Source organism: Balaenoptera acutorostrata, chromosome 3 (assembly GCF_949987535.1).
Source record: "Balaenoptera acutorostrata chromosome 3, mBalAcu1.1, whole genome shotgun sequence".
Classification (NCBI taxonomy): Eukaryota; Metazoa; Chordata; class Mammalia; order Artiodactyla; family Balaenopteridae; genus Balaenoptera; species Balaenoptera acutorostrata.
Genome location: NC_080066.1, coordinates 94,606,728 through 94,634,310, shown reverse-complemented (window position 1 = coordinate 94,634,310; position 27,583 = coordinate 94,606,728). Strand labels below are relative to the sequence as shown.

Sequence of the window (27,583 nt, the reverse complement as noted above, 5' to 3'; positions counted from 1 at the left end):
TGGCTCACGGGCTCTAGAGCGCAGGCTCAGTAGTTGTGGCACATGGGCTTAGTTGCTCCACAGCATGTGGGATCTTCCCGGACCAGGGATCGAACCCATGTCCCCTGCATTGGCAGGCGGATTCTTATCCACTGTGCCACCAGGGAAGTCCTGGACATTTGAGTTTTTCCCTACTTCTTTTTAAATTGAAGTATAGTTGATTTACTATACTGTGTTAGTTTTGAGTGTACAAGCATAGTGGTTCAGTTATTTATTTTTTTTTAGATTATATTCCATTATAGGTTATTACAAGATATTGAGTAAAATTCCCTGTGCTATACAGTAAATCCTCATTGCTTATCTATTTTATGTATAGTAGTTTGTATCTGTTAATCCTATACTCCTAATTTGTTCCTTCCCACCTCCCCTTTGGTAAGCATACGTTTGTTTTCTATGCCTGTGAGTCTGTCTCTATTTTGTATATAGATTCATTTGTATTATTTTTTAGATTCTACATATAAGTGATATCATATAGTATTTGTCTTTGTCTGACTGATTTCACTAAGCATAATATTCTCTAGGTTTATCCATGTTGCTACAGATGGCAATATTTCATTCTTTTTTATAGCTGAGTAATATTCTATTGTGTATATATATATATACCACATTTTCTTTATCCATTCCTCTGTCAATGGACATTTAGGTTGCTTCCATGTCTTGCCTGTTGTAAATAGTGCTGCAATGAACATTGGGGTGCATGTATCTTTTTGAATTAGAGTTTTTGTTTTTTTCCAGATACATACCCAGGAGTGCGGTTGCTGGATCGTATGGTAGCTCTATTTTTAGTTTTTTAAGGAAGCTCCATACTGTTTTCCACGATGGCTGCACCAATTTACATTCCCACCAACAGTGTAGGAGGGTTCCCTTTTCCCCACACCCTCTCTAGCATTTATTATTTATAGACTTTTTGATGATGGCCACTCTGACCAGTGTGAAGTGATACCTCATTGTAGTTTCAATTTGCATTTCTCTTATAGTCAGTGATGTTGAGCATCTTTTCATGTGCCTGTTGGCCATATGTATGTCTTCTTTGGGGAAATGTCTATTTAGATATTCTGCCCTTTTTTTTTTCAATATTTATTTGTTTGGCTGCATCAGGTATTAGTTGCAGCACATAGAATCTTCCTTGCACTGTGTGGGATCTTTCGTTGAGGCATGTGGGCTTCTTTCTAGTTGTGGTGCACAGGCTCAGTAGTTGCGACGTGTGGGCTGTCTGGTTGTGGCACACAGGCTCTAGAGTGCATGGGCTTAGTTGCCCCGCAGCATGTGAGATCTTAGTTCCCCAACCAGGGATCGAACCCACATCCCCTGCATTGGAAGGCGGATTCTTAACCCCTGGGCCACCAGGGAAGTCCCTTCTGCCCTTTTTTTTTTTTTTTTTTTTTTTTTAATTTATTTGGTTGCACTGGGTCTTAGTTGCAGCAGGCGGGCTCCTTAGTTGCGGCATGCGCACTGTTAGTTGCGGCATGTATGTGGGATCTAGTTCCCTGACCAAGGATCAAACCCTGGACCCCCTGCATTGGGAGCGTGGAGTCTTTTTTTTTATTATTATTATTATTTTAATTAATTTATTTTATTTATTTATTTTTGGCTGCATTGGGTCTTCGTTGCTGTGCATCGGCTTTCTCTAGTTGCGGTGGGTGGGGACTATTCTTTGTTGTGGTGCACGGGCTTCTCATTGTGGTGGCTTCTCTTGTTGCGGAGCGTGGACTCTAGGTGCGTGGGCTTCAGTAGTTGTGGCACGCAGAGGGAGTGCGGAGTCTTAACCACTGTGCCACCAGGGAAGTCCCTGCCCATTTTCTAATTGGGTGGGGTTTTTTTGTTTTATTTTAATTTTTATTTATTTATTTATTTATTATTATTATTATTATTTTTTTGGCTGTGTTCGGTCTTCGTTTCTGTGCGAGGGCTTTCTCTAGTTGAGGCGAGTGGGGGCCACTCTTCATCGCGGTGCGCGGGCCTCTCACTGTCGCGGCTTCTCGTTGCGGAGCACAGGCTCCAGACGCGCAGGCTCAGTAGTTGTGGCTCACGGGTCTAGTTGCTCCGTGACATGTGGGATCTTCCCAGACCAGGGCTCGAACCCGTGTCCCCTGCATTGGCAGGCAGATTCTCAACCACTGTGCCACCAGGGAAGCCCCAATTGGGTTGTTTTTTGTTGTTGTTATTGAGTTGTATGTTCTGTTTGTTCTGACTGGGTTATTTCCATTATTCTATCTTACAGATCACTTACTTTTGTGTCATTTAGTCAGCTATTCATTGCTTCCAGATTGCTTTTTATCTCAGCCATTGAATTATCTGTTTTTGACTGGTTCATTTTTATAGTTTCTAGATCTTTGTAACAGTGACCTGCATTTCTATTGATAATCTTTCTTAATTCAATTAGCATTTTTATTACCACCTTTGAACTCAGGATCTGCAAGGATGGGGCAGCTACCAGTGCAAGGCTCTCTTCTCCCTGATTGTTGGCAGGCCAGCACATGTGCACTCCTCTCAAGTAGAGTCTATTCTTCTGCAGCCCTTCATTCTGTCATAGTGGTTCTCCCAGCAGCCAACAGGGCTTTTCTCCTTTGCGCAGGACCCCAGGACTGGGATGTCCAGATTGTTGCTTGACCTGCTTGTTCCCCAGGGTGAGAGTCTGCCCGTGCAGGCCTTCTCTTCCTTCCAGATCCCTCCCAAGGTTGCAGATCCTGACCTGAAGCCTTTTTTCTATCCTACTCCGTTACATGGAGATCTCTCCTGTAGCTTTGGTTGTATAGGAGTTCTTCTGTCAGTTTCCAGCAGTTTTCCCTGAGAATTGTTCCACTTGTAGATGTGTTTTTGATGTGTTTGTTGGGGAGGGTGAGCTCCACGTCATGCTACTCTGCCATCTTCATCCCCCTCTCAGTTTTTTCCTTCTTTTTGACTCTTACGAATAATGCTGCTTTAACATTGGTGTACAAGTTTTTGTGTGGACATACGTTTTCATTTCTAATATATGTAGGAATGAAATTGCTAGATCCCATGGTAGTTCTGTGTTTAACTTTTTGAAGCCTGAGTTGTTCTTGTCCTGTGTCGTTAGCCTCTATCTATGTTTTTCCTCCATTAGGTACGAGAATTGTAACAGGGAGAATATCATCCATTAGTACTTGTTTGTATATTAACAAACAAAAACTTTTATCTGAAACAGTGGTTTTCAACCTTGGCCACACATTGAAATCACCTGGAGAGTTTTAAAACTGACTGATGCCTGGCTCCCATCCGCAGAGATTCTTATTTAATTAGTGTGGGCTGCAGCCTTGGCCTCCAAATTTATAAAGGCTCATCAGGTGATTATAACGTGTAGCCAAGGCTGGGAATCACTGCTCTAAAATGTGCTTTAAGCATGGAGTTAGACTTGCAACTTGAAAAACAGAAGGCAGGTGTTGCAGGAAAGAAAGTGGGACTCGAGAGGATGGTCATGTCCCAGCTCTCAGGTGAGTCGCTGGGAGGGCTGGAGTGTGGGTTCTTGGCTTGGCGTAGGAAAGAATTCAAGAGCGCCATAGTAAAGTGAAAGAAGGTTTATTCAGGGAGAGATACACACTCCATAGACAGAGTGTGGGCCATCTCAGAAGGCGAGGGCCCCAAGGTACGGGGTTGTCAATTTTTATAGGGGTGGGTAATTTCATAGGCTAATGAGTGGGAAGATTATTCCAGCTATTTTGAGGAAGGGGCAGGGATTTCCAGGAATTGGGCCACCACCCACTTTTTGGCCTTTTATGGTTGGCCTCGGAACTGTCATGGCGCCTGTGGATGTGTCATTTAGCTTGCTGATGTGTTATGATGAGCGTATACTGAGGCCCAAGGTCTAGTGGAAGTCGACTCCTCCACCATCTTGGACCTAACCAGTTTATGTAACCAGTTTATGTTGTGTCCTCAGTGGCAATGCCATTCTTTTAAAGGTTGTGCCCAGCCCCCTTCCTGTCTCACAGGGACTTCATGTGTATACAGGTTGACCCTTGAACAAGGTGGGTTTAAACTGGGTGGATACACTTACACGCAGATTTTTTTTTTCCAATAAATACCTACTACAGTACTAACGTAACCCCTGCATTGTTCAAGGGTCAACTGTACTTTTCTTTGGGCAAAGCTGCTACAGATTTGAATGACTTGATAATGTGGTTCTCTGCTCTCCATCTAATATGCATAATAGTAATTGAAAACACATGCTCTAGAGCAATCTTCCTGGGTTTCATCCTGGCTCTACTTGCAAAAGTTGCTTAACCTCACTGTTCCTTAGTTTGTACATCTGTAAAATGTGGGATTAAACAGTGTTTGCTAGGGTTGAATGTTTGTATGTCCTCCCCTCCAAAATGCATATGTTAACGTCGTAATGCTAGATGTGATGGTGTTAGTAGGTAGAGTCTTTGGGTGGTGCTTAAACCATGAGGGTGAAACCCTCATTAATGGGATTAGTCTCTTATAAAAGAGACACCAGAGAGCTCCTAGCCCCTCCCACCATGTGAGGGTGCTTTAAATCATAAAGAGGGCCCTTACAAGAACTTTTAAAATACCCAAAATAAATAAATTTATTAAAAAAAGGGCTTCCCTGGTGGTGCAGTGGTTGAGAATCTGCCTGCCAATGCAGGGGACACGGGTTCGAGCCCTGGTCTGGGAAGATCCCACATGCCGCGGAGCAACTAGGCCCGTGAGCCACAACTACTGAGCCTGCGCGTCTGGAGCCTGTGCTCCGCAACAAGAGAGGCCGCGACAGTGAGAGGCCCGCGCACCACAATGAAGAGTGGCCCCCGCTCGCCGCAACTAGAGAAAGCCCTCGCACAGAAACGAAGACCCAACACAGCTAAAAATGAATAAATAAATAAATTTATAAAATACCCAGTCTGTGGTATTTTGTTATTGAAGCCTTAATGGACTAAGACAGTGTTGTAAGGATTAATGAATGTGTGTGTGTATTTATATTTTTTTAATATTTCTTTGAAGAGTGTCTTGCATGTATAATGCTTTATAAATATCAACTATTGTAGTTAGAGTCCTCTCAATCCCCTTCCCACTATCTAGACTTTCAAAATGGTGAGTAAAGATTATTAAAAAGTTAGCTGCCATTTAAAATATTTTTTGTATATTTTTAAATTTTTTCATAATAAAAAGTTGAGAAAGTAGCATAATGACCCTCCGTGTATTATTCACCCAGCTTCAGCAGTCATGGCCATTCTTTGCATCCTCTATACTCCCACCCATTTCCCCACATTTGTTGTTTGTTTGTTTGTTTTTTCACCACATAGCATATGGGATCTTAGCTCCCCGACCAGGGATCGGACCTGCTCCCCCTGCAGTGGAAGTGTGGAATCTTAACCACTGGACCACCAGGGAAGTCCCAACTTCTAATTATTTTAAAGCAAATCCTACAGACTTTCATTAATTTATTAATTTATGTATTTATTTTAGGTTGCACCAGGTCTTAGATGCGGCCAGCAGGCTCCTTAGTTGTGGCATGCGAACTCTTAGTTGTGGCATGCATGTGGGATCTAGTTCCCTGACCAGGGATTGAACCCGGGCCCCCTGCATTGGGAGCACGGAGTCTTAACTGCTGCGCCAACTGGGAAGTCCCAGACTTTCATTTAAATGGCTTCTCATTTCATACATTTTCTTTGAATCCCTGACGGAGCTGAATGTCATTAGAAAAGTTAGAGAACAAGAATACACTGGAGGTGAGGGGCTATGACAGAAGATTGACTGTACTCCAGGATGGAGCTGTTGTTAATTCTCAATTACAGCTACGTTCTCTGCTTCTTTATGGGATCATCTTTTATCCATTTCTTAGTATTTTGCCATGAAAGTACTAAGAACTTATTCAGACTCCATTAGAGCCCACTCCTGCCACATCATGTGAAGTATGTTTCCCAGCCAAACCATAGCAAGGGCCTTTTCTCTAAACAACTTTTAGCAGTTTAGGACAAATTTTTCCACTGTATTATTTCTATACTTTTATGGTTGGGGTGGGTGATCATCAATTAGTGGACAGAAATGTTTCCACAGATTTACACTTACTGTGAATATGTGCCAACTGGAAGATCTGTCTCAGGAAAGGCTAAGAATTGATATTATGCTTATGAATTAGGGTCTAGAATTTATTCCTTGTCCTTGTTTTCTCCAATCTTATAAATCTCTTTTCTTGGTTGTCATAAACTATCATATTTTACAATAAAAATAAATGTATGAAATTTAAAAGTAGTACATTACAAACTATTTGGAAAAAGAAGAAAAATCACTTTTAATTCTACTGTATCACAACAGCCATTGGTTATATATTTTTTTTTAACAAATATTTATTGAGTGCCAAGCACTTTGCTGAACGCTTGATACATTCTTTTTTTTTTTTAAATTAATTAATTAATTAATTAATTTTTGGCTGTGTTGGGTCTTCGTTTCTGTGCGAGGGCTTTCTCCACTTGCGGCGAGCGGGGGCCACTCTTCATCGCGGTGCGCGGGCCTCTTACTGTCGCGGCCTCTCCCGTTGCGGAGCACGGGGCTCCAGATGCTCCAGATGCGCAGGCTCAGTAGTTGTGGCTCACGGGCTTAGTTGCTCCGTGGCATGTGGGATCTTCCCAGACCAGGGCTCGAACCCGTGTTCCCTGCATTGGCAGGCAGATTCTTAACCACTGCGCCACCAGGGAAGCCCCATTGGTTATATTTTGATGATTCCCTTCCAGACTTTTTTCTACCCATATTTTAACCCTCCGGTAATTATAGCACATATTTAATTTTTTTTTAAGTCTCCTTTGTTCACTGTATAATATACTAACCTTCATAACCTAAGCCCTTTTGTGGTTTGTGTTTGCCGGCTTTAGCCAGAAAAAAAGAATCATTTAATTTTTTTAAGTCTTTAATTTTTTAGACATGCAAAGTTATATATATTTGTCTAGATTAGTAGCTATCAACCGGAAACTTGGTTTAGTTCTCCATCCTGATGGATTTTTTTTTTTTTTTTTGATAACAAGCAGTGAAGTTTAATTAACCAGTACTGAGAGGTAACCTTCATGGAGCAGCATCACTTCCATGAGCTGACTGATTACGTGGGAGAACCACAGGCCTCATGACTGGCATGAAAATAGTATAGCCTATACAGTATCATCAACTTTAATATTCAAATTTAGTCTTCAGATGGAACAGTTAATATTTAGTAGCAATTATTTTCAGTTGCATTTACATTGATATCACTCATATTTAACATTGTTACTTTACTTTTGTTTTGCCTACTATTTCTGCTTCCCTAATGATATTGAAATAATGGCTAACACTTGAATACCAGCTATGCTTCAGGCACTGTGCTAAGCACTTTGTATGGATCATCTTTTTTAATCTTCACCAAAAAAGCCTTTGAAATAGATCTGTTATCTCTATCTTACAAATGCAGACACTGAACTTTAGTGGGGATAGGTAGCTTGCCCAGGGTCACACAACAAATACAGTTTTGGGGCCAGAATTTGGATGCTGGAGCTCCCACTACTAACCACTGTGCTAGCCTGCTCTGAACAGAAGTTTCTACTTGTTGTAAATACATTAGTTACCATGAAAGTCTAATCAAAATATGCCAAAGAGAATTGCAAATTTTATCAAACTGTTAAAGAGTACAGTAATAACTGTATGAGTGTAACTCATAGAGCAACTTACATTGTGATTAACTACGTTTTAAGAGAAGGAATAGGCAGGAAACTAATGGTAGAATAATTTAATGCAAAATCCTTGCTTTCCAGTATAAACTGAGTTAATACTTTATAAAATCATTCTTATATTGGTCTTGTCAGGAACCAGTGATTTAAAGTGCTATTTCTTCATTACTTCCTGAGTATCCCTCCATTTTTATCAATGAAGACATGTGGATCTCCTGTTAAGTTCTGAGTCCTTTTTACTTTGTATTCTTTCCAGTAGTATTATTTTCGTTTTCTAAATTAATGTAGATATTTTTCAGGTTCTAAATTATTATAAAACAGATGAAAACCATGATTGCTCTGGTCTTTCTAGTTCTTCCTTCAGTTTAACCATCTTTGAGTCTGTGGAAGAGATAAGATTTCATGGTATTACTATAGAAAGTATCTGAAATTTTGAAATGAGCCATCAGGTGGAGTGCTTAGCCTCTATTCTTATATTCAACAGTTCTCATATCTTATTAAGGGGCGGTACATCCAACAGTAAGACTATTTACGAGACCGTGAGCTAGCCTTGGTTTCAGAGTTGATCCAGCCTTGAATAATAAATCTGCTCTTTACTCAGTCACCTTGGGCAAATTACTTACTTAAACTGAGCCTTAGTTTCCCCACCTATAAAGTGGTATAACAGACATAATGACATATATAAATAACTTAGATGGGTATATGATACATAGTACATGCTCAGTGAACATTTCTTCCTCCCCTCTCCCCCCAAGGTTTATAACAGAAAAGAAATTAAGAAAGATAAACTAGGAGTCTGCTAGTAAGCCCAAGTGAACCATAGTAAGGGAAATAGGGTGTAAAAGCACTGAGAAAAATCTTGCATTTTCATCTCAAAGGCACACATATAGCGTAAGTTCCCAGGAGCATTGGGAAAATGGCACAGATATTTAATCTATTGGGTTATACCTAAGAAAAGTAAGTTTAATGGGATCTTTGTGTCAAGTGATGTTTCATTTTTCCTTCCCCTCCCCCTTCTCTAATTCTCTTTACTCTACCATTCTCGATAGCCCTTCCTGACTCCATGAGAAAAACTTCTGGAGATAATAAATACAAGTAAAGCTATATAGCTAGTTCTAGCTTGCACCCTGCCTGACACTTCTGAGCAGTTTAGTAAAGGCTAAAATAGCCTAGGGAGTATTATTCTTTGTCTCTCTTTGGCCTTCCCCTTACAATTCTGCTTTGTCTCACTTACTCCCATTTACTTCAATCATGTGCTCAACATCCTCAAAAATCCAGAGTAGAGAAGTCTTAGGCAGCTCTGTCCTGATATCAGCATGCCAAACGTGAGAGAACTTTACAGAAGTCTGTTTCTTGTTTTGTGTGTCATCTGCTCAGGGAGGAAAAAAAGAAGTACTAGGCAGCACTTTGAGTTCACTTAAAAGGTGTGTCCTAAAAAATGGCACCTCTGCTATGCCAGGAGTGACTCTTCACCTCTGCTTCCCAGCTATATCTGCCTTTTTTTTTTTTTAATCTTTTAATTTTTTTTTTTTTGATAATTAAAGGCAAGGACTCTTGGAATCTTTAAGTTTGACAGAGGTCAGTTTTGCATTCAAGCCTCTCTTTGAACCTACATGGAGTTTTGCTCATATTTACTAGGAGAATAACAAATATTGACTTGTAATTGGCAAGAATCACTTCTAGGAGTAGAATTACAAAATTATACAATTTGAGAGATCTGAGCTTCCTTACGCCCAAAATATCTTCCTGCCCATAGTATACTATATTGGAAAACCTAATCGGGATGTCATTTCCACATACTAACTGATTAGTGTGTATTGCTTTTCTTAACAGTTTCTGCTCTGTGAGGCATTTAGGAGTTTCACGTGAGAGGGATAGATAACTTCGGAGCGTACCGCCTAGGAAGGACAGGCTTTGAAAGGTACCTTGTGTGGGAAAGCACGAGACTGCCTGGGCAGGCAGATGGGGATATTATAGAAAGGAAAAGCATACAAAAACGGTGGGAGGGTACAAAGCAACTTCCTTTTCTTTTTATAATTACAACTATGAAAGACTGACAGAAGAGAAACTGTAGCATAATCATATGTGTGATTAAAGCGAAAGTCTCATAAACAATTAGCAAGGTAATAAAGCATGTGGTTCTGTTTATGCTTATATCTAATGAATGATCAGTTCTTAATTTAAGAGAGACCTTTATATCTTGATTATGTATCTTAGTATATGAACCTTTTGGCAGAGCCACAGTCCTACTGTGGCATACAAGCTATGAGATTAAATTTGCAACTTTTGGCAATTTAATAATTTTAATAACAGTAGTTTTATGAGCATTAATGTCTTTAATCAAGGCTCAAAATCTTAATTAAATCCTGAAATGGTTAACAATGACAGTAGAATTATAAACAAGGCCCTAAATGTAATGCCTTCCTGTCCTAGGAATGGTATATTGTCACTTTTTGTTTAGATGGTTCTAATAAAAGTGTTGGTTAGCTACGGATGTGACTAAAAAGATATGTATGTGACCAGCAGGCCATTCTAAATCATACACATGTAATGGCAATTTTTTGGTTTGTGGTTCTAGTGTTTATTTGAAGGCTTTGTGCTACTATTACATGTAGCTTTGTTTCTAAGATCCACTTAAGTGAGCGTACATCTTGTTTTTCTACTTATTTGTTCATTCAGCACACATTTACTGGGGTACGAACTGTCAGATCCTGTTAGGTGTTAGAGGTACAAAAATATAATAAAATCCTTTCCCTCCAAGTGTTCAGTCTAGTACCTTCTTAGTTAACAAAGTTCCCTGCTCGTCAGTGAGTGTACTCCATGGCAGGATTTCTCAACCTGAGCACTTTGACATTTTGGGCCAGGTAATTCTTGTTGTGGGACTGTCCCAAGGAGCATTATAGGAGGTTTAGCAGTATCCCTGGCCTCTACCAACTAGATGCCAGTAACATTACTCCTCCTTACCCCCCCAACTCCTGGCAATCAAAAAATTCTCCAGACATTGCCACATGTCCCCTGGGGATGAATCCAGAATGTGAACCACACTTTTATATGTGTCATTGACAAAGGGCTTTGGTAAAATTGGTTTTCAAATTTTTAATAACAAAGCTAGCAAATGTAATAAAAAGAAAACAACCTAGGTAAGTCACACAGTGCTTATTACTCCACATGACTGCTCAAAGAAGAATACTATACAACAATGTATCGCTGTTAATTTTACAAGGCAGGACTCTTGGAATCTTCACCTATTAAAAGTATTATGTTTCAGTTTGAATGTCTGTGATATCACTTCCTGAGTTACTATGAGTTACTAAGTTACTAAGTATAGAAGAATAATTGTACAGTTTCTTAGGGACTTCACTAAAATAACAAACCACACAGTAATTGGAAAGGGAGAGTCTACTCTTAATAAAAGCTAGGTCTTTTCTGAGCTCTTTGTATCAACATTATCCTTTTCTTGTTAAGAATGAAAGTATTCCATTTTCTCCAATGAGTAGCCTGGACAACTGGCACATTTTTAGAGTGTTTCCTGTGCTCTGCAGGCACACGACTTTGAATTTGTTACTTTACTAATGGAACACTACCTAACTTCGACTTCTTCACCTTATTGCTTTTCCATATTCAGACAATGTACAAAGAACATTGTACAACCAGGAATTCATTTTAATAGTTTCTTGAAGCTTGTCTTCTAATAATGCCTTCCTTCTCAAAGTAGAAGGACCACTTTCCTATTAGAAACAGTGCTTCACTGGAAGTTCTGAAACCTGAGTTTTAGTTTCACCTCTGGTAATAACTAGCATTTAAGCATTTACTTACCATCTCTCAGCCTTAATTTCTTCACCTGAAATATAGATAGATAGGTAGATAGATAGATAGATAGCGAGAAAGATAGGCTATTTTACCGTGTTTTCCAAGTATCCTAAATTCCATAAATATACACTCTTTGCTCAAACAAACTTGTTTTTTGTGTCCTTATTCTTACAGAATATCCACATTTCAGTTTCTCCACCTATCAAGTTTTAATTCATCATGGATAATCTGTCAGCAGAAGAAATTCAGCTGAGGGCTAACCAGGTTACTGATGAGGTAAAGGTTTTACTTGGAATAAGTAATTATTCTCTTTCAGTTTTCACAGTGGAAGGATGAGAGGACCTTCTTAGAAGACCATTTTGGCTTCTTCCTAGTATCTTTATATCAAAGAATGCATTTGCTCTAGAGCGCCATTACTAGCTCCTTATTTTTTCAACTCATCAAAAAGCTAAATAAGTGAAAACAATTTGTTTTTTTTTTTTTTTTTTAGTCATTACTGAACAGTTACTTACAACAAAAATATTCTAGATTTGAGGAATTCTGACATTTAATTTTAACAGGGTTTTCTAATATCTGTGTAATATACCTAGATTTCTGCTTACATTAAATTTTTTATAAATCCCATTAACTTCACCTTCCAAATTTTCTCTTAAGGACCATCTGGTAGGAAGAAAATAACCAAAATTATAGTAATAAGCTTTCTTTTTTTGTTTTAAAGGGAGAGGTGGATGGGCTGGCAATCTTTAAAAATAGAGTAGCATTATGAATATGGCCTGTGATCAGATTTTGGGCTGGTGGGGGGGCCGGTTGCTACATGTTGTAGAATGCTGAAACTCTGTGTTTTTTCCTAGTCTCTGGAAAGTACAAGGAGAATCCTGGGTTTAGCCATTGAGGTAAGAAAGTGTTTAATCATCAAGTTAAGTATAGAAACTGTATAGAAGGGATTCTGATAGCACAGGCTGGAATTACTGTTAAGAATCAGAAGGGTATTGTATCAATAAGCTTTATTATTTGAAACCAGCAATTGCTGAAATTGTCAAACCATGCAGTAATGGGCCTTTTTTGTTTTTCTAATTGATAGTATTGGAATATGACAGGGAAGACAATTCACCATGAATTTGTGACTTGTTTTGGGGGGTTAATATGTTAAAGTGTGTTGGTTTGGGGAGATCAGTTTCCTCTGTAGCTCTAGTCCTCTGAGAAACTTAAGTTTCTAATGATTCTCTCTTGCTGTTTTTCAGACCTTGTAGGTTCTGTTTCTGTTTTGTTTTTATTTTGCTGTGCTCTCAGCATTTTTCCCTTCTTTTAGTCTCAGGATGCAGGAATCAAGACTATCACTACGCTGGATGAACAAGGGGGTGAGTTGCAGTCATTGGCAGAAATTCTTGATTTGATTTAGGATGCCGGAAAGCCTTTTCAAATCAGCTGTGTATAAAATTAATTAGGCCTTTGGGAGTACCTTCCCTTTGTAAGATAAGACTGATATTTTACTTCTTTTCTGCTGATTTGAATTATATCATGTTTGTTGCCTATTTGAGGTGGGGGCCACAATACCCCATTGTATACCAAGTATTTATTATGTAGCAGGGCTTATTGTGTGTATTGGTCATATGTGAACTGGACATTATGATATTTTTGCATCATTTTCAGAAATCAATTTAAGTCCTTAAATAGGTCAGATTCAGGCAGGCTTGGAAACATTCTGTTTGATTTGGCCCTGAGCAATCTGGTCTAGTTTTTATTAATCTTATGACAGCCTTCAGGTTTTGAGCCTATCCAATAATAGAAATGCTGGGGATCTGGTCTAGTCAAAGTACACTTAATTTGGTTGCAAAAATGATCTCTAAACCAATCCTCACATGCTCCTATTATACCAATTTCCTTAAAACAAATTTTTCCACAGTCAGAGGCCAGGTGCCCCAGGATCAGTATGTGAAAGACTATTTTCATTCTGGACAGTCTGTAATACCACCTGGCCCTGATACAGTCACTGTGATGGGTTATTGGTGGATTCGAGGTTAAAGTTTTTGCTGTTCCATCATAATGGCATTTTCTGGTTGGCCCCGTGAATGTAACACAAAATGTAACTTCCACAACTTATTCTCAGAACAACTAAAACGCGTAGAAGAAGGCATGGACCAAATAAACAAAGACATGAGAGAAGCAGAGAAGACTTTAACAGAACTAAACAAGTGCTGTGGCCTTTGTGTATGCCCCTGTAATAGGTGAGTTGATAAATCAAGACCTTTTTCAAATAAATCTAAAATGAGAGCACACCCCTCCCCACCTCCCAATAAGTATGACGGGGCCTAAATAAGGAACTTTGTTAGATCAACTGAAGCTGTTTCTCCTTCAGTCAGATCAAACTTGTTGTATAAATGGGCATGTTCACTGCAAACCGTCGCTTAAATTTGATCAATCTTTCGATCAAGTCCCAATTTCATTTTTTAATAATACAAGAAAAGGTTAGGAAATATACATCTGGGTAATACAGAGCAGGATAGAATTAGTGTCTTTTCCTTTCACATAAGGAGAATTAATAAAATATGTGTTCTGTGGTAGGCACATGAGGGATGGTCAAGGGAATAAAGGACTTGGATCCTGGCTTCAAAAGACTTACCATGTGGTTAGCTATATGAGAAAGAATAGCAAAAAGTAAAAACTGTATAAATCTAGTGCTAGATCATGTGATATCAACTGAGGCTAAAGGTATAGAACTGATAAAGGTTGGTTTGGAGACCATCTTATAGGAGAGATAGGACTTGAGTTGGGCTCTGAATGATTAGAAAGATCTGGATGGACATGAAAGAAGTGGGAAGACATTTCCTGTGGAAGATTTAATTTAAATAAAGATTACAGAGGAGCTTGACTTAACTGTACTACATGATTCATATAGATGAGAAGTGGAAAATAATACATAAGTAGGCAATAGAGGAACTTTGAATGCCAGCCTAAGGGGTTGATTGATTGGAGTGGAGTATATAACTACACACCAAGAGACTAGTTAGGAACCTTTTGTAAACTAGGCTTGTGGGGTATAACTTTATCATCAATATTAGAGAGAAAAGTGTAAGTCAAAAAAATTCACTGTAAATCAACTGATTGTATATCAAACATGAAGAAGGAAACGTCAAAGAAGACTCTGAAGATTTGAAGCCTCTAGTAAACTAGGAGATGAAAAGTCTTCAAATTATTTGTGTATAGTGTATGAGATTATACTTGACAGAAAGGAATTCATTCTTTTTAGTGACTTTATTATTAACATTTAAATTCTCTACTTAATCTTGGGTAAAACAAACTCCATGGTGTTGACAAATAGTACATGTATTCAGACAAAGATGAGGAGTCATTAACAAAACAACTTTGAACTTTACCTTTGGCTGAAATGACATTGTCTGGAGATTGAATGACTATCCTTTCTGCTGAGAGTATTCATTTTTAAAGAGCTTTGTAAGCATTACTGCTTCCATCCAGTTGTCTCAGCTGGTGTGGTAAACCAAAAATGAGATACGAAGGTTTACAGACTCTCAGCATTTTTTTACTCCTCAAAGGAGTTAGGAATGGAGGAGGTTTTGCTCTGTCATGCTTTCAGATAAGTGTTTTCATGTGACAACATTCTCTGTGCCATTTCTACTGGAGAAAATAGAGTTAAATTACTTGTTGGTCAACTTTAGTGTTTGTTTTGGGCATAAGAAGCTAAGAAAGACAAGTCTGTTGACCTGTTTAGACCTTGGTTGACTCTCCAAAAGTGCATATTTTAGTAACTATGACCTGCGAATCAGGGTTTAGCAGATTACTTTCAGCAAACAAGTTAGAAATGCACAGATTTTTAAAATCTAAACTCTTTTTTTAACTATGTTTTGCAAACTTACTTGCACTTTTCTCCTATGTTCTGTGTACCCTCTTGGAAGAGTTCAGGGGAAAAAAGTAAATGAACTTCATTGAGATACATATTAAGAGAAGAGCAAGGAAGAGGAAGTCCTTCCTAGAACCTAGAGCAAATTATCTCTGATGAGTAGGAAGAGCAGTGAATCCTAAGGTGGTCTGATATCATAGAAAGTGGGAAATGGAGCTACATAAGTATTAATTTTATTTTTCTTTGTGTACCCAGACAAGCATAGGCAGGATTTTCTTGGACAGTCTGAGAGAGAAGGTAGAGTATGGTCCTGAAGCAGTCCGTCGTCAGCCTCTAACCTCAGCAGAGCCCTTTCCTAGTGGGTCAAGAGAAGAAAGCACTTGTTAACAGTTGGAATCAAGGGGCTCCTATAACAGAACACTTGTTCTCTGAAGAGGAGAGAGTAGTGTTTCACTTTAAAGATTCCGATTTTAATTGCCTCCCTTCCATCCATCTCTCCTTTACACCATTGAGTCCTTGCCCTCTATGGTATCTCTTGTCCTCAGCTTTATCTATTTTCATTCCTGCCAGGGGCGTGATCTTTCTAAGCTTAATCTGCTAATCTGTGTTTCAGTTAGGCTTATCATATAAATAGCCATAACATGAGCTTCTCAAAGGCAGAGAAGATATCTTAGTCTTCTGTATAAAGCTAGTACTAATTCTGGTACTAGTAATAACAGCTCAGGTCCACAGTCTCTTATCTGCCATTTAGAAATCTAAAAAACTCTGAAAGCCAAAGGTTTGTTTTTTTCAGAATGTAGTGCCACAACTTATTAATTAGGCTACAAGATATAACCTGAACTGAAGCTATTTAATAGTCTTTGTTACACTTAGCATAAATGTTAATCTGTTTCACTGCAGAAATATTGATGTATGTGATTATGTGGTACTGCTCAAAATGTCTCACATCCAAAGGTTTGCATGAGAGTTGTGAGCCTGTGTATTAATTTAGGCTCTTACTATCCTGAGCACTTTAAATTTAATCCTTACAATACCCTTAATATGAGATAGTTCCTCTTATTATCACCATTTTACATATGGGGAAACAGAGGCATAAGGAGGCTACACTAACAAGTGGAAGAGCTGAGATTCAAAACCAGGCAGAGCCCTAGTTTTTAACTGTATGCTACCTTGCTTGACTGGCAAGAAAAGAAAGAACCTTTTTGTTGTTGCTTTTGTTAGATGTATTACTATATAGAAAATGTCTTGAGTAGATTTGTTCTTTGAGATTTCTTTTGTTTAGTAGTATTCATTAAAACCATATCAGCAGATCTTTTTCTAATAAGACATGGAAATAGCTTCACTTAACAGAACCCTGTATTAGAAGTGAATTTTAATTTTAGCTAATTCTTTTTAAAGGACTACTAGAATTTGAAAACAGACTACAAGGATTAAACTTTAAAATTGTGAATAAATGTCATTCTTTTAGCTTGCTACTATTTGAATCCTAAAAGCAAAATAGAACAGATCCTTATTAAAAATCCTATATCTTTGTCAGTAACTTTGGGGTTTTTTTGTTTTGTTTTGTTGTTTTGGCCGCGTCACACTGCTTGCGGGATCTTAGTTCCCTACCAGGGATCGAACCCAGGCCCCCGGCAGTGAAAGCGCCGAGTCCTAACTACTGGACCGCAAGGGAAGTCCCTTTGTCAGTAACTTTGATAAGTCGTAATTCTAATTAACAAGAGTTTAAAAAGAGGCAGGTTTAAAATGGGAAGTCTCAGAATAGTAAACTGCCTGATGTCCCAGTTTAACCATTGTCAGACAAAGTATTCCTCTGTCTTAACCTGCCTCTCTTCATTGTGTGCTTAAAATGTCAAACATATTGGCACGTAGTTTGAAGACAGGTTGGTATTTCTGGACCACTTACTAAAGAAGTTGAAAATTGGTACTACAGGTTTTATACTATTGAATCTTATGTCATATTAAGATGTAAATATTCAGCTCTGATTAGTTAAAATAAATATTGAATTACTGTATTTTAGTCAGCATTTGAGTGCTTCCTCCATCCTACTCACTGGAGATACAAAGTATTTGCCTTCTCTTCATGTTAATGTTCATAATTTTAGGACAGAATATCATCATTCAGACATTCTTAGGAAAAACGAAGTATGCTCTGGTTTAAATAGTTTTCATGTTTTTCTTTTTATCTAGATTCTCAGATGTTGGTTGTTTCTATGAAACCAGGCAGGAATTTAAATGCATTATGTTTTGAAAACTAAACCTGCTTCTGTTCTGTTTGATTGGCATTCACTGTTTTCTGCATTTCATTCTCTCACCTAATCTCTTCCTTTCTAATATGCTTACTAAAATTGAAGATTTAACATCAGAAGCTGAGCTCAGTAACTGATCAAAGGGAACTTTAAGATGCAATCTTGTGGCGCAATTTGGGCTGTTAACCTGCTATCTAAAGGTGATGCTTCAAATGGCTTTTCTGTGCATGTGCATGGATTTTGTGAGTGGTAGAGACTCTTAAAAGCTGTGCTGTGTTGTGTAATGTAAAGTGAATTTGTTCTTGATGAGTGCTGTCTGCCAGAAGATGGATTGACGAAAGGATCTTAATTTATAATACCACCCTTTGACTAATGGCTCTGATACTAAGTTTTTGCTAAAAAACATTTAAGATTATAAAAGTAAAAACACCCCTAAAGTTTCCTAAGAAGTTTTAAATAGGTTGATCTTTGTAGAGAATTGCTGCATTCTAGTTCTGATCAAAGGTAAGGGAATTCAGGCTAAATACATAGACTTTGATTTCAGCTTCCTTTCTTCTGTTAAGTTTTCCTACTCCTTTCTGGTTCCAGAATCAGTATTTCCTCTATTGAAGTATTGCTTCTAATGATTTTGGATTCCCCATGATTTAGGCCACTACCAAATTGAGGAATTAATTGCCAATGTAAGTCATCTTAAATGCCATTTGGAACAAGGTGGGATATAAATTTAAAATGTTGCCATATCTAGTTATCTCCTTTTTTTAAATAAGGGTTTACTCTCTTTATATATATTATCATCTGTTCCATAATACCTATTATGTCATGTGTTAGCTTGCTGTGGTTTCGTATTGAATTAATGCAGAGCTAACTAATCTTAATTTTTTTATGGAAGTTAACCCTCTAGTCAGCCTACTGTTTATTATAATGTTTGACTCCTTAATTTTGGATCTTTATGGGGACTATGAATACCATGGTTAAATGTTAGAAAATTGTTTGATTTCTCCCCTTTGTTTCTTGCCCTTCTTTTTCTTCTTTCCTGTAACCTGATCACCTCTCTCTCTCTCTCTCCCCGCTTGAGCTTTCTTTTTGCTATTTTATTCAGTTAGTACTAATGTTGACAACCAAAACTCAAAAAAGAAATTGTTAAAGTTACTGTGTTCATATCCTGATACTTGTTTTCTGTATTTATGGCAGCTTCTTAAGGGATATTTCAAATTCTTATTTCAAACATGCCATTTTTGAATGTGATATTTATCTGAAAAAATGTAGTAGTTAAAGATTATTAAACTCTTCAAAACTGACAGGGGTAAATCTAACTTTCTAGATGGAGTTCTTAATTGCATTAAAATCTACCACAAATTTGCTTAAGCATTTTATTATGAAATCTAATTTCTTCCCAGAGGGGCTGTTAATTTTGTTATGCAGAAGAGTTCTGTTGCAAATCAGAACCATTTCTTTCTTACTGTAGACCAGAAACAACCCTGGCCTAGATGTCTGTTTATATAGCTATATTCCAACTATATTCGGCTGCTTGTAGATCTCAAAGCTAGGGAATGTTAATGGGCTATAAGAATAAACATGCCAGTTGGTAATCTGTGCAATTAAAGACATGAACTTTTAACTAAGGTTCAGGTTGAGTTGAAACCAAAGAACAAAAATATTTGTCTAATGCTTTACAGAACAATTTTACATCTATTATCAACAGCCCTGTGACTTATTAAGTACTGTTATCATCTTAGTTTTACACATAAGAAAAGGTGCTCAGAGATGGAAGTTTGCATAAGGTTCTGTAGCTACTGAATGACAGGTCTAGGATTGGGATTCAAGTCAATTTACTCTAAATCTTGTGGCTTAAAAAAAAACCTTGTGTATACGTTCACTTCCTCCAGATTAATTCCTCACTGTCCCAATATATAGAAATACTAAGGTGTACTACCATAGTAATCTAAAATATTCCTTCTACAACAGATTGGAAGTCTCTTAGAACAGTGTTTCTCTTCCCTGGTTGGGCAGCTAAATGATCTATTGAATTTAAATAAAACCATAGTTACAACAGAAGATTCCCAGGCTCCATCCGATACAAATTGAAGTAGAATTTTCAGAATGTAGCCTGAAATACACATCTGTGTATTCAGAATCATCCAGGTCACTTTGGTGCTCAGTCAAGTTTAGGAAATACTACCTTTTAAAGCACTTAAGACCCTTTGAAGGAAGACAAATTAGATTAAAACCGTTGTTGTTTTTATTAGATACTCAGCTGCCTGACAATGCCCTTAAAAACAGGTGTCTTTAAGGGTTTTACAACTCAGTGGGAGAAGCTCCAGGGTAACAGCATGTGGCAGGATCTTGAGCAAGCAGAAGATATTATTACCTGGAGTAGAGGTGCTGAAAGAGACATGGAACTATCACAAGGATGAAGATATGAAATCAACAGCATATAAAAATCACTGCTTTATAAACATGGAGAACATGTCAAAACTGCATGAAAAAGAAGTGCAGAGTTTTTTTCCCCAATCCATTTGAAAATAAATGTGACAATTCAAGTCAGCTTTTTGTACCTTTTCCCCTTGATATTGGAAGAACATCAAAGATCCAGTCCTCTTAGAGGGAGAAGGGTTTGATAACCAGTCTGATTCTTTGTTTATAAACTATGCTTTAATTGAACCTCATTCACAATATCATGTTAAAACAATTCGTTTGCATCTTATGCCCCTTATATCTAATTGAAGGAAGAATTCTCAGAAGTTGAAGGAATTTCAAATATTATTTCTTAAGGTTGAGGAGGTTGGAGCATGTGTATATCCCTTGCTAGACCAAGAGCCCACAAGTCTGTCCCAACCCAGTGCTTCTGTGCTAAGACTCTCAGAAGCACAGTGTCTTATTATTTAGTGACATTAGAATTCCAGCCCTCAATCTTTGACCTGTTTTACAGTCTAACATCCTGATAAAAGCCTCACTTATCTTATATTACTTCTATTAATATTTCTGGTGAACTTTCTGATAAACTTATATGTTGTTTATTTTGCTTGGTTGCTATTACTCTGCTTCAGAATTTTGCCTGAGACCCATCTTATTAACAAAGAATACATGTAAATGGGTTTTTTACTAAACAAATTATTTATAAATATTCATTTAAATAATGTGTATATCGGGGACTTCCCTGGTGGTCCAGTGGTAAAGAATCTGCCTTCCAATGCAGGGGATGCAGGTTCGATCCCTGGTCAGGGAACTAAGATCCCACATGCCGCGGGGCAATTAAGCGCACATCACAACTACTGAGCTCGTGCGCCTCAACTAGAGCACCCGCGTGCTGCAAACTACAGAGCCCACGCACTCTGGAACCTGAGCGCCACAACTACAGAGCCCACGTGCCCTGGAGCCTGCGCTCCACAACTAGAGAAGAGAAAACCTGCAGACCACAACTAGAGAGAAGCCCGCGCACTGCAAGGAAAGCTCCCGCATGCCTCAACGAAGATCCCGTGTGTCGCAACTAAGACCCGATGCAACCAAAAAAAAAAGTAGTACTAAATAATGGGTGTCCCACCTTGTTCCAGGAAGGATTTAACATGGCTTATTAATAACTAAATAGATTGATTAATTAAACATATAGTACCCTTTCTGTAGCATTGATGATTAAGGTCTAAGATCCAATTCTAGGTTTGCCAAATATGAATCCTCACATGATCCTATTAAGAAAGGAACCACTGCTTTCCTAAAATCTCTCCTTTGCTTTTGCGATTTCAAAACTTCCTCATTAATGTATCATGTGGAATAAATCAGAAACCAATGTTATAGCCATATACTACTTTGTTTCTGTTTATAGAAAAGCAAAAACTAAAATTGTGTGAGTGGAAACTTTACCTAGCCAAATAATCAGTAAGAAAAAGTTTTATTTGTGTTTTTTGTAATAGCCACTTAAAAGTCATTTTACTAGGTTCTTTTTCTTGCCATTTATACCAGTTTAAGTAGTAAATCCCACGGTAAAATTCTGGCTTTGGCTGATTTTTAGCTATATCAGTTAATCTAAACATATGCTTCTATTTTTAAGAGGCTTGGATTTAGGATCATTTTTATTTTTAAGGTGGAAAAGTAAACTCTTAAATGAAAAAGTCCTAAACCAAACTATTTGTAACTGGTACCATTGTAGCCAAGGAACTCATTCATTGCCTTTCCTTCATGATGTTTGTTTCTTAAGAAACCTTTTTTTAAAAATAATTTTTTTATAATAACTTTTTTAAAATTTTATTTTTTTATACAGCAGGTTCTTATTAGTTATCCATTTTATACATATTAGTGTATATATGTCAATCCCAATCTCCCAATTCATCACACCACCACCACCCCCCGAAGAAACCTTTTTTAAAAAATTTAATGCACAATTCTAACTTTAAAAAACATCAGCTGAAACTACTATAGTTTAAGTAAGTGAGCAACTGAGGTCCAAGTACTGCCCACTCAGCCTTCTTTCTCTTCCATCCCTCATCAACCTCTGAGATGCTTCCAAGGAACCATTAAGGCATCCCAGAGCACCTTTCCTAAGGAATTTTTTTCCTAGTGTCCATTAACCTCTTTTCTGGAGAGTGTCAGAGGCTAGGAGAACCTGAAAAATCAAATAATTACATTTTGGTACTTGCTAACTGCTCAGTGAAGATTTGGTGGAAGTAGTTTAACCTTTAAAAAAATGTTTTAAATGTAAGTGGGCTTACACAGTTCATTTTTTTCCTATGCCAGATTGTGATGGAGCATAGTGTAGATAATCTAGATCTAGCTGCATGTAGCTTTTATTCTAAGGGTGCTAGGGCATCGCTAAGGTAACAAGCACTAATAATGTCATTTCTCCCTCTCCTGCTTTTTGGTATCTCTCTACACTCCTGACTCTTATATAGGAGAAAGAACTTTGAGTCTAGTAAAGCCTATAAGGCAACATGGGGAGACGGTGGAGACAACTCTCCTAGCAATGTAGTATCTAAGCAGCCAGGCCGAGTGACAAATGGTCAGCCTCAGCAAGCAACCACAGGAGCAGCCAGCGGCGGATACATTAAACGGTATGCCAGCTCTTCCCGATATTTTTATTCTTTTCCTAAATGAATGGCTCTCTCTGGAGACTGGGTGTAATTATGCATGAACCCCAACTTATTAATTAGAAATAGCATTTATTCCTTTTTTATTTTTGGATTTTTTTTTTTTTTTTTTTTTTTTTTGGCCGCACGGCATGTGGGGGTGTGCGGGATCTTAGTTCCCCGACCAGGGATCGAACCCGTGCCTCCTGCAGTGGAAGCAGGGAGTCTTAACCACTGGACCACCAGCGAAGTCCCTTATTCCATTTTAAAATTTGCCTTCTGACAAAATGGTGACTGGGATTGTTGACATTCAAGGATGGATTAACTTTTCTTTGTAAAGTACTTTCCAAATTATTCAAGTAATCATGTTTTACTTCTGTAAATAAGAAGATGTGTTTTAAAATGTATCATCTAGAGTAGGAGTCAACCAAATCCCTATAAGGATATCTGTAAAGGGTCAGATAGTAAATATTTCAGACTTTACAGGCCATACAGTCTCAGTCACAGCTACTCAACTGCTCAACTCTGTTGTAGGGTAAAAGCAGCCATAAACTATATATAAACAAACGAGCATGGCTGTGTTCAAATAAAACCTTATTCATAAATTCAGAAGGCAGGCCAGATTTGGCTTTGGGCCAGGATTTTGCAACCCTTATTTTAGAGCAGTAGTTCTTTACACCTAAGCGTGCATCAGAATCACCTGGGAGGTTTATTAAAACACAGATCGCTGGGGTCCCTTCCAGTCTCTGATTCAGGAGATCTGGAGTGGAGTGTGAGAATTAGCATATTTTCATGTCTAACAAGTTCCCAGGTTATGCTGGGAATTACACTTTGAAAAACCACTATCCTAAAGTTATTTCTTAATCTTAAATGGCTTTAAGCTGTTGTGCTCTCTTGGATTAGTCTTTCCATTTTTACTATAGAATGTTTCCCAAGAATGGTAACCTGCATCTGTTGGGTCTAACACTTGCTGAGGTCATTTTGGTTACTTATTTTTATAAAAACTAAATCCAGACTCACTCCATTTCTAATTCACCCAAAAGTACTGAATTAACTATCTTTTTGTGATAGTATAACAAATGATGCCAGGGAAGACGAAATGGAAGACAACCTGACTCAAGTGGGCAGTATCCTAGGAAATCTAAAAAACATGGCCCTGGACATAGGCAATGAGATTGAGGCTCAAAATCGACAGATAGAACGGATCACAGAAAAGGTAAGAGCTTTTTAGTGCCACAGGAAAATGAGACATCCAGTACAGTGTTTAGTAATAGACATCTGTGCTAGATGCTCTGGGGGAGAGCAGTAGGGATAAGATCCTGTCCTCACAGGCCTTGCAGTTTTGATGAGTTCTAACACACTGAAAAACAGTAGTCAAGTCCTCCTATCTCTTACTCAATTGGTTCATTTTGAAACCAAGACCTTGGGACCAAGTGGTTTTATTTAAAATTTCACACATGAAGCTCACAGTCTCCTCTAACCTTTCTGTGAGCTGTCGGGGGTTTTTTTGTTTTTTTGTTTTTCCCCTGAAAGAGCAAGTTAGCTTTTGGAATTTTATTTTGTTAACTAATAACAAATTAGTAAGTTCCCGAATCCTCATCTCATGAGTCAGTAGATAAAAATCAGTTCTGCAGAATGGTTCTCGTGGGGTGGACACACAAAAACAAGAGTAACAAAAAAGTGCGGTTGCTATTTTTTACTTCATATGATATAAAATATACTGAAATTAAATTGTGTTCTGTGTTTGGTTGTGTCACATCTAAAAGCTGTTCTTATTTATTGTTACTTCATTAAAATCTCAGTATACTTTAATGGTTGGGGTAAGTTTTTCAGCTTGGCTTTCTGTTGAATCACTTATGATGGATTTCATTGAGGCAAACAATGGTTCATAAGATGTTTTCAATGCTGTTATGTGGGTTTAGGCTACATATTACCCATCATTTTAATTTACATATTGATGTGGATGGTGATACATCTGTTCCACAGATCTTGGGGTAGGTTATTTCAGTCTCTGGGTGAGATCTAGGGTAGCTCCAGATGAGATTCTATGATTCAGTTCAGGGGACTCCCACAAGGTCCAGATCTATAGCAGAGAAGAGCATTATATTTTCATTGCATCTACATGCCATTGATTATAAGATGCATCCTAGTTTCAGACATGTTAAACTATGAAAAAAAATGTTACAGAACTCATGAAATACTGGCAAGTTCTCCTGTTATATCTTTGTCATGTTTATACACCCAGGTTTTTCCAAATGAATTTGATATTCTGTCACTTCTTGCCCAAAATGAGTTTTGTAATGTGGCTTCGACTATTTCCTGAATTTTCTCAATGTGTCAGTTACTCTAAGTACATGAAATTTAACATTTATTAGAGCAGCTTACCTTGTGAAGTAATGCTGGTATATTTTTCTTTTTTCCAGGCTGACACCAACAAAGATCGTATTGACAATGCCAATGCCAGAGCAAAGAAACTCATAGACAGCTAAAGCTACTGCTGTACTTCTTTATCATTTATTCACTTCCCTAGCTCCTCCTTCAAAGTCATTACCTTTCCAGAGTTTGAAATTTTGGTTCCACGCTCTTCTAATCGGGAGATGATGTGGAAGAAGATCTAGGAGTAACAGCCCCCCTATTCTTTTATTTTCTCTTTTTCCCTTGAGGGTAGACTGCTGCTTAGTTTCCCTTCTAGTATTTTCTTTCTCAGTCCATACTCTTAGGTTGGTTTTCATACATCATATATAGTGTTATTTTTCATTCTCTCCGTTTACTTATTAGCAGGTTTTTCTGCTTTCAAACTTTGGAAGCATTGCCAAAGACAGCCATGTAAAAGGCTGGGGGCAGTAGGGGCAGGCACAAGGAGGAGAGGCAAGAGATAAGAGGTTGTTACCTCAGTAAAACCTGCAGACCCTAAAGCCAAAAGTTGCATAACCACAGTGAAGATCTAGTTGGGTTTAATTTCTGTTTAAGTTGCAGTTTTTGCCAATTTAGGCCAATGCTTGGTTTTGGAGCCTGTATACACAATATTTTTGTTATACATCACAACTTTGCAACCTCTGCTTCAAAAAAGAATAGAATGAGTTTTCTTGAAGTGAGCTTAATTTCTGAACTCTTGGTGGTTCATCTATGTACATAGATTCTATGATCCCATTTCATATTGCACCATATAGGAACACCTGGTATAAATGAATGGCTTTTTATTTTCATATTATTAATAGTATCATGGTCCCATTACAGGCCTATTAACCTCATAAATTTGTCATTAGTCTTTGAAGAAAAAATATGTAAATATGTATATATAATATGAGAATTTCTCTCTACAGCAGGGCTTAAAATTTTTTGGAAAAGTTTGACAAAGTATATCACGTGAATTCAGATTTACCTCAATGCCAAGAATTATGTTTAGATAGGAAAAAAGAAACTTGTTTTGATCTCAGGTAGAAAATAGATTGCTTTGAGTTTTATGTAGCTTTAAACTTTTTTAAAAACTAGAATTTATTCTGTTTAAAAATGATTTAGAAAATTATATCTTTGGTTTACTTATTGATGATTGCACTATGATTCTCTTAGCTTTTTGTATTCAACTTCCAGAATCACATTTGCTTAGATCCTGAACAGTGTTATAAGAATCTGATTGGTATTTGTCACCTTTATTTAAAAACTAGCTTCTGCACACTTCAAAGCTATTAATGTCGATTGGTTTGACCAATAACCACTGTTTGATCCTTACAATTAAATTTTGTAACTAACTAGTGGAACTGTTTTTTCAAATAAGTGATGTGCTTCTGTGAGTACTTTTTGGGGGGTGGAAAGCAATAATTTTGTCAGCTCTTATTTGACAAACTGAATAGAGCAAAGATGCATAAATCAAAAGGCACTCCAACAAAGAGCTGACTTTATTAGCACCTTTCCCATTTTTATTGGAAATATAGGACTTTTCCCCGCTATGATTTGTCATGAGGTTCATTTTAATCATTACTAGTCTTTTATTCATTTGAGGTTAAATACACTAGCGACTGAAAGTGTTTATGAGTGAAAACTGCAGCCCACTTACTGGAGGAGATAGAGTTAACATGGGAACTTTCAAAGGCTGAAAAGGAAAATATTTATAGTGAGATTTAATTAGGCCCTCAGTAATAGAAATGCCACACGCCAAAAAGGAGTAGTTTGGCAGGTGGTAGTAAATGTGTAAAATAAGAAGGTATAAAACACTAGGGGCTGTTCTATACTTAAATGTCCTTCCTAAAAGCGTTAAAAAAAATTTTGTTTTACACTATTATGGCTAAAGGAAATAGTTCTGAAGATACCAGTATGCTGTTCCAACAGTATAATTGGTTAGAAGTGTGAGCTAAGGCACACAGTGTGTCCAGTGTGTCTGGATTTACACTCTAGCTCTGCCACTTGCTGGCTGAATGACTATAAAACCATTTCTGTGCCCCAGTTTCCTTGTGCGTAAAGTGGGATTAATGATTCCTACCTCATAGAGTTGCTGCAAAGACTTAATGTGGTAATGCATGTAAAGCACGTAGAGCAGTGCCCAACAAATGTAAGAGCTTATTAAACCATAGCTGCTATTCTCTCTAGAGTGGAGCTCTTTTTGGGTCAAGGATCTCTTCGTGAATTTGATGAAAGACAACACAGCCTATCTCTCCAGAGAAACAGACACACAAACACACACACGTGAATCACGCATAAATGGGTCTTGAAAGCCCATCCATGGATCCCAGGTTACATACTTTTTCAAAGCTTCTGCTACTGAGAAAAGAGGAATGAGGACCTAGAACTTAGGCTCATAATACACTAGAAATAGAAGCTGTTGACTTAAAAGTCTTCTCCTGTGACACTGTCTGGAAACTTGTTTCTATTACTTTTGAAAGGTAGTAACTGAGGTGGTTAGCACAAGCTCTGGAGTCTGACCATCTGTGT

The 27,583-nt window shown here is 37.8% G+C and overlaps 1 protein-coding gene across 3 annotated transcripts in view; it reads left to right on the top strand.

Annotated features, from left to right (window-relative positions):
* Positions 1 to 26,406, top strand: part of SNAP23 (synaptosome associated protein 23) — a 35,611-nt gene extending 9,205 nt beyond the window's left edge. The window contains exons 1-9 of one of the 3 annotated variants that reach the window (XM_057542467.1): positions 9,538 to 9,606; positions 11,670 to 11,771; positions 12,347 to 12,388; positions 12,805 to 12,853; positions 13,603 to 13,720; positions 17,542 to 17,574; positions 22,484 to 22,642; positions 23,729 to 23,873; positions 25,081 to 26,406. In XM_057542467.1, the coding sequence (XP_057398450.1) occupies positions 11,715 to 11,771; positions 12,347 to 12,388; positions 12,805 to 12,853; positions 13,603 to 13,720; positions 17,542 to 17,574; positions 22,484 to 22,642; positions 23,729 to 23,873; positions 25,081 to 25,146 (669 nt within the window). In that variant the 5' untranslated portion in view covers positions 9,538 to 9,606; positions 11,670 to 11,714 and the 3' untranslated portion in view covers positions 25,147 to 26,406. Of the gene's footprint in view, positions 1 to 9,537; positions 9,607 to 11,669; positions 11,772 to 12,346; positions 12,389 to 12,804; positions 12,854 to 13,602; positions 13,721 to 17,541; positions 17,575 to 22,483; positions 22,643 to 23,728; positions 23,874 to 25,080 lie in introns of those variants that run through there. The other 2 variants (XM_007173599.3, XM_007173601.3) reach the window with 2 other exon arrangements.
* Positions 26,407 to 27,583: the final 1,177 nt, after the last annotated feature.